This window comes from Pocillopora damicornis, chromosome 1, assembly GCF_964200805.1.
Source record: "Pocillopora damicornis chromosome 1, jaPocDami1.2, whole genome shotgun sequence".
In the NCBI taxonomy this organism is placed as follows: Eukaryota; Metazoa; Cnidaria; class Anthozoa; order Scleractinia; family Pocilloporidae; genus Pocillopora; species Pocillopora damicornis.
Window position 1 is genome coordinate 10333955 of NC_142670.1, and position 12687 is coordinate 10346641.

Here is a 12687-nt window from a genome sequence, read left to right on the forward strand (position 1 = left end):
AACGAAAATATGATGTATTCGCAAGCAATGGACACAATTCTCAGTTTTAGGAGTTAGAACCGGTTAGGAAAAAACAACATGTTCTATTATGTTTCATGCCCTTGAAAATATATATATATTGACTCGTTTTAGTAGTTGAGATTAATTTGTTAAGAAAGTCTCAAAGATGGCTGGCAGTATAGTTTGGACGAGTGACAGAACATGTAAGCTTCTCTTGTAGCATTGAAAATACCTTAGAAATAATTTGAAACGCAAGGCTATCGCCTTTTTTGCGAAACTACCTGCTTCTCATCGATGTCAATCATTTGCCATCGCCAAGAACTTTCTTATGACCACCATTGAAAGGACGAAGGGGAGATGTGTCAGTTAAAAAATCATGACAAGTGTTGCAATTTTCTAGAGACACATAGCCACTCAATGGTTTTCTTTAATTCAAGTCTGTCAAAATATCAACTAACTTGAAGGAGTTCGTAATGATACTTTAAGCGTCAGAGACAATTGGGCTCTTTTAAATAGAATGAATACTCCAAAAAAAATCATGGGATACACAAAAACCCAGGGGATATACTTGTTCGAAAGGCGGGTGACACTGATCTAGGATTAAAAGTTCTGAAATCCCCTGTTTGAAAGTGTATATTATGTGAACGTTTTCAGAGGATGCCTCTTAGTTCAAATAAAAGTACTGAGGTATGAGCGGTGCTACTCAACGAAGAACAGTGAAAAGAGATGATGTTTTCCGTCTGGCCCTCTTACTTGGCCAGTAAGTATATAGAAAATTCTTATACTTCGTGCAAACCATAATGATGTGGACACGATAGAGAAAGCATCAATTAGTTATCAATTACGAGGCAGTCAAGGTTATGTCAAAGCAGAAGTTCCTTATTTTCCCACACTAGAAGAGTTTTCAAATGGATGGTAGGTTTTTCAAGTAAAAAAAAGAGGAGTATGAAAGAAACCAATAAGGTTGTTCGTTTTGATTATCGGAAAGTAAAGCGTAATAGTCTATTAAAAAGATATACGTTTGCGAAAGTTTGCAAAGAAAAAAAGAGTTCCCTGTATTCCTTATTCAAAGTACAGACCGTGCAAGTGTGTACTCAAGTTATGACCTGCTAATGATATGCTACGAGATGCAGTAACAGAAAACACATCTTGTATTCACTTTTCACATGTGAGATTTTACCAAACCACAAATCGACAATGATAACAGGATTAAGAAAGAAACATATTGAATAAGCATATGAAAAATAAACAAACAAACAAATCTGCGCGTTTATCTTCTGTCTTTGTCGTCACCACCAGGCGAATCTTCCCCTACCTAAGACGAGTGTATAGAATTCATCAACAATATTTCTTTTATCACCTCTCACTTAAAGTGCTGTCCATAAGCATTCAACGCTAGCCAAATCCATCTGGGGCGCCTCTGCGCGTGTTAAGTGACCTATATTGATACCGTTGCATGATAGTTTCCAAGGTAATCTTCCTGATTGACAGCCACAGCGAATTCGAACTACTGAGTTGGATATCATATCATCAAGGAAGCTTATCAAGTTTACAAGGATGCTTCACTTGTTCTTAGAAACGGTCTTCTTGGCTGTTAGCGTTTTGTCATTCTAAATAAAAAAAATTCAAGATAGCAGGAGGGGGAGGGGGAGGAGATAAACTTGTTAGTTATCAGATAAACGCAACTTTTGAAGGACTGGTAACATGCGGATTAGGTTCGATTCTTCTAAGTGTTTTTGTCCTTTTTGTTGCATCGATGATTTAAACTAAAATAGACAAGTATCGGGAGAATCATTCATCCTAACGACTACATTTTGCTCGTAAACGAACAGTGAAAATCCTAAAGGGGGTAAGTTTATAAAGAAACTGTATGACTGCGTCGGTATTAGAAAATAACTTGATTTTATCGACTGATTTGATAGTGCATGTAAATCAATCATCGTAAACAGTTTTTACAGCTGACGTTTTGAGCGATAGCTCATCGTCATTCGCTCTAACGAAGGGTTAACAATCAAGAGGTCAGCTTTACAAACCATTTACGGCGGCCATCTTACATTATCAACTCAGTTAATAGAACCAAATTATCATGAAAATCAGTATATTTTCAGGACAAATAACCAGCCTACGTGTAGCCACACAGAAGCGAGAGAACGTGTTACCTCGCCTCCGTTTCACCGTATATAAGAGGTGCAGGGAAACCGGGTTCCAGTCCACAGAATATTACCTGCCTATGAACTCAACACGGCAATTGACTGCCAACCCAGTAATAGCTTTAACAACCGATGGCCAGTTGCATTATTCAAACAAAAATGGATTTTTTACAAATTTGGCTGACTTTTTTGTTTGCCTTTATTTCAGTAAAGCACAATAAGTTGCAAATGATTCATGGATGCTATCACATTAGACAAGAATCCAGCGCTAAACAAAGTATGTCACCAGAAGGACAGCATAATCGGTCATAATTTATGCGCCGCCGTACTCTATTCGGAACGCTGCTTTATTCGGCATTTTACAGACCCCACGTTGGCGAAGTAACCTGCCCAGCCCTGATCGAAAATAGCCCGCGTTTACATTCCGTCTTACAACCCGGGATCTCGGGTTGGAGTTTCTCGAGGTTGTGGACGCGCTTGGACTGAGGGAGTTAAGATTTCATCACGGCGACGTGTGGTAAAACGTTAGCGTTTTGTTGAGTTCGAAGTAAAACCGCGACTTAATTGCTGACGAGGTTTCGTTGCTAAGAGGACGTAAAAATCGGTGTTTCACGTTTTAGTTCTGTATGGGACGGCTAGGAAATTTACAAAGTTTTAAAACACACGTGTTTCGCTATTACTTTGCTCATTTGATCTCTTTGATTTATTTTTATTACAGATTAACAGATGTCTTTCTTTACACCCCTTGTCATTTGGGTTGTTTTCCTTTTCATGCAATTCATTGGAAAACTAATATAGAATCTCGAATTAAATCTGAGATTTTAAAAGTTTACATTGGATAAATCAGGCTGAAGAAAGCTCTAGTTGGCCAATTTGCATCAATAGTCTGCATGCCTATGAAGTCACTCTGTAAGGCCGGGCTCTTCACAAGGGCCAATCAAGGTGATTGTAGGGGCCTGCCACTTTAACCTGTAAACACAATAATCAGAACCCTGTGATTAAACGGCAAGGGAGAACAATAGAGTGCATGAATCGAGTCTGATTATTGAGATGGGAGCCAGCGATGAAGCATGAAATATAGAAAACAAAATTTTATGATAATTCGAGTGTACCTTGCACGGGTTGAAGGCTGACATAGTGCACCTCATGAATATGTCCCAGCACAAGAGGTTTGCTTTCGTCAACGGCACAATGTGGCATAATGATTACATCATTGCCATGGGATAGACTGCTGACCACACGAATGCACGTTTTAAAGTAGTTCGCTGCGGCACACAGAATCACGTGATCACCCCAAGTGCCATCTTGTTCCATTTGTTCAAGGTACTCAGTCCATGTTTGATGTCCATGGACAAAGTGAAACAGATCTGTTCCATCCGGCTGTAAGAAGAATCAGTTAAAGAAGGAAACTTCAAAGGATTGTTGATAGAAACTTGAGCGCGTGGAGTACGAGTCAGGGAGTAATTTTATCAGAATGGTACGAGACGAACTTTAATTAGCAATTTACTGCATAGTAACAAATTGTGTGCTTGAAAAGTCTTTTAAAACGTCCGTGTATATTCCAAAACGCTTTTCAAACAGCAAGAAAACAACAAGAAAGATCCATCATTAGGAGAATGACTAGAATTCTGTCATCTGATGGAGGTTTAAATGGAACTTTTTTGAAACTTGGTTATATTCTAATGACTAAAACTGTGGTGGCCTGCTTCTTCGGACAACAAATTACGTAACATATGAATTTAACTGTAACCAACGCCATTGAGTGTCTTCTTAAATCATGAATTTAAATCTTTTAAGTTCCCCTTTCCACCAGGGATACAAGCTGGTATAAGGGCTCCTGAAGAAAAGACCATCATTACATACAGGAAGAGTAACAGTATTTTTGACCACTTCACCTTGTGAACACTGGAATAGGTTATGGTGGTGTTGGCCAAGTGGCCTGTATTGTCACTAAACCTTTATCATACTCTTAAAATAACATCACTTGACATACTCTGTTAGACATACTTACATCAACTTACAAGTTTTGGGTTGCTCCTGAGGTACTGAACCAAGTTTTGTCTTAATTCGCCATGTGGGATTTTGATTCCCTTAACAATTTCCAGTTGTTCGGACAAGGCATAGAACATGCAATTTCCTAATCCTTCATTGTCAGATATTCTGAAGCCCCTGTCTGATGCAATATTCCTCAGCCCCAATGATAGATCTGTTCTGCTCTTGACTCTGCTTGCATCAAGTTGCATCTGCCGAAGTTCCTGGATGATTCGGTCAAGAGAACCTAGAAAAGACAAAGTTCCTATTAATCTAACAGCATGAAAGAAGCGAAAATAACACAATCCTCAATCTAGTACGAGAAACTTTGAGGTAATAAGAAAAAGAACGGCTTCAACCACCAGACTTCTACTGTTTTGTCCAGAAACTCAGCTTTGAAAAGGAAGCTCTTACTGTTATTTAAGTCACTTCTTAAGTTCGATATCTGCCCGTGAATGAATACACTAATAATCAAGAGAGAAGAAACAGACAAGAAAAATTAAGGACAAGGTCTAAGCTCTGACATATCTGTGTAACTGGAAAAAGGAATCCTGGAAAAAAAAAATTACAGGCTTCAAAAATATATTGATGTATTTCCTCTACTGTATGAATATGTGATTACTACAATATTGTGTCAAAAGACGACTGCATTGTGAATAGAACATAAACCGGTTTTAAGAGGAGCAGCATATTGAACTTTGGTCTCGTTTTGAGAAAAAGCAAAAGAGTGCCCTAAGTCTTCCTGATTTAGACAATTTATGGTAGTTTCCAATTGAAATGGGATGAAAATTTTAAATGAATAGAAGAAACAAAGAACACTAAGTCGTCCGTCCGGATCAGAAAGTGAAAGAAAATCAAGTTTTTTTATACAAGTCTTACGTTTGTGACTGAAGAGTGCAGGAGTATAATTAAAAACATGTCTCATTAGTAAGAAACGTTATCAAAAGTACCTCACGAAGTTTTCACGAAGCATAGCAGGCTTGAAGTCGAAAGTTAAGAAAATAAAATCGCAGGATCTCCTTGTAATCTTCTGTACTTCTTTAGGGATGTCAATTATCGTGTGTTATTAATATATTATTACTCACTTGGATTCAGTAATGAATCCACTGTTAGTTGTTCGGTTGACGTATCAACAACTTCGACCTGCCGAGCTCTAAAACTTGTGTCTTGTCTTTTGGAAGCTAAAGAGATAGAAAGAAACTTTTATCTTAACATCACAGTAAACAAGAAGATAAAACGACTGATTACTATTCATGTTTAACATCTTTTTTATACGAAGTGTTCATGCTTTCCGTCACAGTTAAAAGAGACCGAAAGCCGAGTATCTCCCTAAAACACTATAAAGGATATTGAAAACATTCTCACCATGAACTATGTCGAACATCTTGTCCACAAGACGGTCACACTGTTTCTCCCAGCTAAACTTCTCTTCATATGAACTCCTCAGCTGCTGAATATCTCGAAGTCGAACTGATCTTTCCTTCTGTCGGACACCAGAAATTGCCTTTGCCCACTCCTTGGGGTCCTCAGACTCCACCACGAATGATTTGCCCGATGGTAAAGTGCACAGTGCTTCACCAAATCCTGAGTTTTTACTGACAAGAATGGGAAGACCGGCAGACAATGCCTCCAACGCTGTCAAACCAAAACCCTCTGTTCTGGAGGGCATGATGCAAAGATCAACTTCACAAAATAATTCTTTCAATCCCTCTTTACTTTGCATGAACTTCCTCACGGTCAGCTGGTTTTTATCAATTTTACTCTCGAGTAAATTCTTTGCTACCTCATCCTGTTTACCGTCAGGTGCACCCACGAAAATCAGATGGTAAGACCTGTCTTTCAGTTCAACTATTGCTTTAGCAGAGATATCGTAGCCCTTCAAGCTGAAGTCCTCTGGGTCACCACGGCCAAACGTCAGTACCTTGAACTTGTTACGCTCCTCTAGGGTTTGTTCTACATCAGAGAACTCACAGAAAGTTCCAGGAGTCAGTTCAAGGATTTCGTACCCACTCTTGCATGAGCAGAGCTGAGTGGAGAAAGCGTCTGTTAGTTTTGGTCCAACTGCTACCACAACATCTGCCAGCTTACACAACGCCACTTCGGTTAAATTCTTCTCTTGACCCTTGGTAATAGCACTGGGATAGTTTTTGTGCATTGCAAGCTCTTCGGGTGCAGTGTGCACCACCTGAATCCACTTGCAATTGTGAGACTTTCTGATGACTTGGGCTTGCTTACCAAGCTTTGCACCATGACCCAGCACAAGGTCAATGTCAAGGTCTCTTGGTGGGAAACTCAACCATTCAAGAGGATCACTGAAGCCTTCAAGTTTCTCGGCTTCCTGGATGGAAACATTGTGACTGGATGCCATTGTCCTCTCTTTATCAGTACAGGCAAACTGTGGGACAAGGAGAGTAACGTCCAGTTCAGAGTGTTTGGCCAACAGAATGGCAAGCTGTCTATTGATAGTGGACAAGCCCCCCATTGACGAACTCCACTCACTGCCCAGGAGAGTCACCTTCAATGCTGTGGCAGACTTCATCGGATTGATTTCACTCGCTTTATCATGTGATCTAGCAGCTACATTTGAAGAGGACAAACCCTGAAGAAAAAAAGGGTCATATAAGATTAAGGTAACTACATTGAAAAAACTTTGGTTGTGGTCATATAAATTTTAATTGATCAATACTTTACCAAGGTAAAACGAAAAAGTATACAATTCAAAAATAATTTCATCTTGTTACAAATTGTCTGACTTATATTTAAAACTGAAGACAACCTATCAGGGCTCCCTTTCTCAACACTGATAACAGCCCAATTGATATTCACATCAAGTAAATTAGAGGAGCAAAGCAAACATGAAACTGAGGCTAGAAATCTTTGCTTGAAAGATCATTACAGTCAATTATACCTGACTTCTTCTTTTCAAGAACCATTTGTTCAATCCACAAACTGTTTCTATCATATCCCATGGTTTTCGCTTACAGATGTCCGGCTGACCTTCATTTGCATCAATGAGGTGGAGGCAGTCCTTGTGTGTGCAAGTGGTTTTCATGTGGTCTGAGCATGCACGACGCATTTCTTCTGTCCTTTGATGACAGTTAGGACATGCAACACACAGCCTATACTGCAGTCCCCTCAGGTAGGGCATTTCTTGTGACAAATTCTTTAGGGTGTCTTCAAGAAATTCACGAACAAGAGTTGCTAGTTCAACGGAGTTCTGTCCTACAACCTGATGACTTTGTGCTTTTTGTCTCAAGATTACCTTCACAAATCCTGTTTTGCATATGAGGACAAAATCATGAATATCTTTTCCAATGATGAACCATGCTCCATTTTGGTACAGGGTGGGTTGATGTGTGGCCCATGTCTTTGAACACCAATGAATGGATCGCGAGACAAGCTGCAAGAAGAGACCATGAGGGACAAAGCCATGGACAAAGAGGAGATACAATGGACATGGATCAGTTGATGATGGTTTCATCTTACAGAGTTCATCAGGTGATGACTTCAACTGAGCTGGTACAAAGTACTTCTCCTCATTTGGGGAAACTGAAAACTTAGCGATCAAACCAAATTGCTCCATCATGTTCAGAATGTCTTCTCTAATGATTCCTGGTGCAATAAAGCTGGAGAACACGTAATCAACATGTTCCATGCTAAGGATGCCACTTCCTTCAAGCTCCCGCCAGAAATTAGCATATCGAGCATTCTACAAAATATATAAATAAGAGGAATTCCAGATAAGAGAAGTCCACTAAATGTACCTTTTGAATATTTTTAACACGTATGTACAAGAACTACAAAATCAATGTATCGAAATGGTCGGAAATTACACTCTTAATGTGCAATTTTGTATCTTAGGCTCCTCAGAGGTGATTATTAGTTGTTATTCACCACCGCTGTTAGTGGTGGCAAGTTAATGCAAGTCTCTTGTAAAGTAAAAAGGCTAAATCAGTTTATGACCTGAAAAGCCGCAAAAGGTACGTGAAATAATTTGAGGTCCAACAATTGTAAAGATCAAAGAGTTACAGCTGTTGCATTAGTTGCTGATTTATTAAAAATATATATCACTCTCATTTTCTGTTGGTCTAAATTATTGAACATTTTCTGAGTTAGGTCCTTTCAAAAATGAAATTTCTTTCCTACCTGTTTATTGAAAGGTGGAATGGTTATCAGCTGTTTGAACAGATCAATCAACCACTGAGCCTTTAGTACAACTGTACTGCGGTGCTTGATTACCATCCCCAGGCCATGGTAAAAACTGATCATGGACTCAAACTCTTTTGCATCTTTCATGAAACAATCTTTCTTTGCATAGTGCTCAAGTTGTTGCAGATTTCTGTGATAAATCTGTTTAGCCACCAAAGCTTCAATCACCTTTTCAAACAAAAACCATCTAGAAGGCAACAGAATAATTAAAATGTTTTTGGGTTTAAAATTGGATATTAACTTCCGTCAGACATGTGCTTATTGGTAGTCTTCCAGTGGTAATTCATCTATTTCCTTGGTCTAGCTTTCTCCACACATTACAAGAGTTCAAACATTGTTCTATTTTTCACATAAACAATCTCAATTCAAAGAGCTGTGCCTTCTCAAATATCCACCAGACACTCACACCTTTCTAAAAAACACAACATTGTCACGATGTCATGAATAAGAGTTTTATTTGTTGGCACTTATATGACTGCTGTGTATTTGTACAGTCATGTTTTAAGAATTATTTTTGATGAACTTCAAACTAGGGTAGGTACAATACTTTTGTGTTCATATACATCAATAATGAAAACACTGACTGCTCTTCAAAAAACTTTTCATAACCACTTGAATACATGAATAACATTAATTCCAAAGTCCACAAATTGAGGTTTGCCAAATAAAATGCTTCTTTCATTTACCTGACAGGTATTTTCTCCCCCATATAAGGCTCCTGCCTCAACACCTCCAGGATTTTGTTCCGCAATTCTTTTATTCCATCTGCTTTTCCTTCTTCCTCTGCTGGATATGTTTAGAAAATGAATGCAAAACATAATGTAACACAGAAACATGTGTTTACCATGAGAATAGTTTGTATCATACATTTGTGATTGCTGATATTTTATTGCTGACAACATAGCTAAGATGATAAACTCTTCAACTCCCCAAATCATCTTCTGTTCCTTATTTCAAACTCTGAAATTAATGCATCTGTCAGCAAAAATGTATATGGCCTAGTATGGTGATGCTGGTACATAAAGTAACTGAAAGCTAAGAAGACTGCAGCTAATAAAAAAATTAAACAACTCTAACTTAAGCTTGCACTATAAGCCTGAAGTCATTCAACCAAGACGGTATCCTTCCCTTAATAACCACTCCCTCTTAAACATTCTGCGTGCCTACCAACGTTTCAAAATTATGACACACAACACAACTGCTGGATGACATTTAAATGTAAGTCAAATAATAATTATTGCATGCTCAGTGCTTGCCAACAATCTACATCAATCTATAAACACTGATATCAACTTGCCACAACAAAATAGCTTTCCAGTTGCTGAGAATTTGTGATAATTGTTAAGCGTGCTAAATAGACAGGGTAGATGAACTGACATTAAGAAACAATAGCTTTTTCATGAGAGTTCCTCCTACTTCTCCTTCTCCAAATATGTAAACAAAGATCAGGTGCACTGTTCTGATCAAACAAGATTGATGGCAGAATCATGGTCAAATGAATGGCTTCATTGGCTCTTGATGCTCTATGTTTCTACAACCGGATATTTTAACTTAACTCGTTTGTCCAAGAATGGGACAATTACTCACTTTCTATGATCATGGAAAAAATAAGACCAAAACAAGATACGGTCATTCTGCATTTCAAGAACTGGTAAGTATCAACCAAACGTAGGATTGATACTTCAAACTGCTCATAACAGAATGGTAAACAAACGGTTTAAAGTTTCTCTGGAATGTTGAGCAGATAGATTTTTTTCTAAAACAGACAACTGAAGGAAACTGTTTAAACGTTTTTGCTACAGTGTTAAACAGATGCAAATTTTTTTAAACGGATGCAAAATTTCTTAAATGGACAAGCACGGCGCTTAAATGTTTTAGCAAAAGGGTTCAATGGATGCAATTTTTTTTAAATGGATGAGCAAATCATTTAAACACTTTCATGAACTGAAATGAAAAGCATTAATGTCCATTTTCCCATGGAGGGTCAGAAATGGGTCTTTGATTAAACAAAAAAATGGTCACAAATTAGGTGTTCCAAGAATTGATGCAAAGACAAGCTAGTAACCAATTATAAAACCATCAATTACTGAAAGTAACACATTGTCAAGGATACAATATGACATCAAATATCTCACCTGTTTTATGTTTTCCTCTTTGCTTTTGAATCTTCTGGATAAATTTCTTGATCAAGTTTGGCCTCTGAGTGTTGTCAATGCAGAATAAGGGTTTGACCACATGCTTCTCATATTCCATACCAGAAATTCTCTCCTGTATTTGTTTCTTTATTATTGCTATGTCTTCAACTGGTTTGTCAGCATGTGTTCCAACGATAAACACTGGGGGACAGAGGTAGGGCAGCTTATGTTGTGCATCATCATCTGGGTCATCAGTTGCCAGGGCAACACTGTGTACTGTAGCCAGCCATGACAGCAAATTCTCCATGTTGGTTTCATTGTTAGGGTTTTCCAATTTCACATCATTACTCCCTTGTCTCATGCAAGGCTCAGCTGCAGCATCCAAAGGCTTGCTGAGATTGTGCACCAATATATACAATGCTCGCTGTGATAAGAAGATGGGATGGCTGGCATAGTACAGGTGCTGCCCTGCAAAGTCCCAAATATCCATAAGATAGGATTCTTCTTTGAATAAACCACTTTTGATGTCTTTGCCTTGGAGATACTTCAACAACTGATGAACATGCTTCACAGTATCAGGGGGTTGAGCAACATCAATAATTACCTTGGGCTCATCTGAGGTGCAGTCCATTGTGTGTTCAATGCTAATGTTGTGCATAGCATCAACTGACAGGTAATCTCTTTTATCCTCAACCTGAGTAAAGTATCAAATAAGGTGAATTAATTACTTTAAGTAACAGTGATTTAGTTTAGCCAGCAAACTAATTACTCTTTCGAAATAATTATGCCCAAGTTTGATGTGAATTAAATAAAATACAAGTACTATACTGGGAGAGAAATTATTGTTTTGACTATCAGCAGTTCCCTGCTTTTTGGCTAAGACCACTGCAAAGTAAAAAAATCAATTAAAAAAAATAAAACAATTTTAATTTTTGCTTCACTTTAAGGTTCACATAATCTTTATTTGATATTAAGAATTTTAAATTATACTGTCATTAAAAGCTGCCTTAAACATGTTTGTGAAGAATGTTTTTAAAATTCTGACATCACCTCTTTTCTGCCATATTTGTAACCATTGAAAGATTCCTCTTCAAAATCTGCAGATGAAATGTGGGCTGAATCTTTTTCAAAATCTTCTGAAGTTTCATCTGAATCTTCTCCTGAACTTTCATCTCGCACAAAAATTTTTTCCACAACAGTCTTTGCCACATCTTTAGAACATTCCAACAGTCCTGGTTTATTCTCACCAATGGATTGCCAGTTCCTTGCTGCTTGGTCAACATCAATTTCACACTTTGAAGGATCCACTTCAATCCCCTCAGTGCTCTGTTCTTCAGAGTCAAATGGAAGGCCTAGGAGACTCTTCTTTAAACTGGTTTTCCCAGCTCGATCCTGACCGATGAGTAATATTCTACTGCGGTAAACTGTGACATATCCATCTTTCAAAGCCCTTTCATAAGCCAGCTGTGTGTTACGTGGATCTGCTATTTTGACTAATTAGAAAAAGTTTCCACAACACAAAGAAAAAAGTAATTGGTGCATTGACAAATTTGTACAAAATAATTGAAAAAAAAAGCAAAGGTAAAAGTTTACAAATCAACCAGTATAAATGTCCAACATGAATAATGTTGGAGTTAAAATTAAACCACCAAAAATTTTTTTTCTGATATTAATGCATTACTGAGTTTGGAAAACACATTTATTCCACCCTCACATAAAAATTACACAGTCAATCAAAATAATTCTTCTGGAATAAAATGTGGTGATGAGTTTGGTGAACATGAACACCAAAAGTAAACTGACTCAATGTTTTATAACATTAAGAATTAGAACCACTTGTGACTGATCACACAAAAAAGAGAGGCAATGACTTAAATCAATTCTTCCAAGTAATTAGGAGTCAATAACCAATTCATTGTTTGTAAAAGAGAAAGAAAAAGCACATATATCCAAAAGGTAACAACTACAAGTTTAAAAAACATTGCACAAAAATCACCAGTGATATTGAAATAACAATCAGAATTTAGTCATGCTAAAAACAAATTCAAGTTCTATTCCTGTAACTTAATTCACAAATAGTATTAGTTTATAAATTTTGTTTCATAAGCTACAAGTTATTAATTTTTTGAACACTTTCATTGAATCAAATAGAAAGAAAAAAT

At 37.6% G+C, this 12687-nt stretch overlaps 2 protein-coding genes across 4 annotated transcripts in view; one reads left to right on the top strand and one right to left on the bottom strand.

The window, feature by feature from the left end:
• LOC113679774 (uncharacterized) overlaps positions 1–12687 on the top strand; it is an 88785-nt gene that overhangs the window by 46625 nt on the left and 29473 nt on the right. The window lies entirely within an intron of this gene.
• The window catches only part of LOC149051899 (uncharacterized), an 80264-nt gene continuing 70412 nt past the window's right edge, over positions 2836–12687 (bottom strand). For 2 of the 3 annotated variants that reach the window (XM_089197478.1, XM_089197518.1), the window contains exons 3-12: positions 11576–12018; positions 10526–11219; positions 9077–9176; positions 8328–8577; positions 7090–7890; positions 5547–6780; positions 5267–5362; positions 4172–4428; positions 3263–3530; positions 2836–3119 (exon numbers count right to left, since the gene is read on the bottom strand). In XM_089197478.1, coding sequence (XP_089053604.1) covers positions 3115–3119; positions 3263–3530; positions 4172–4428; positions 5267–5362; positions 5547–6780; positions 7090–7890; positions 8328–8577; positions 9077–9176; positions 10526–11219; positions 11576–12018 — 4148 coding nt within the window. In that variant the 3' untranslated portion in view covers positions 2836–3114. The remainder of the gene's footprint in view (positions 3120–3262; positions 3531–4171; positions 4429–5266; positions 5363–5546; positions 6781–7089; positions 7891–8327; positions 8578–9076; positions 9177–10525; positions 11220–11575; positions 12019–12687) is intronic. The other variant, XM_089197566.1, reaches the window with a different exon arrangement.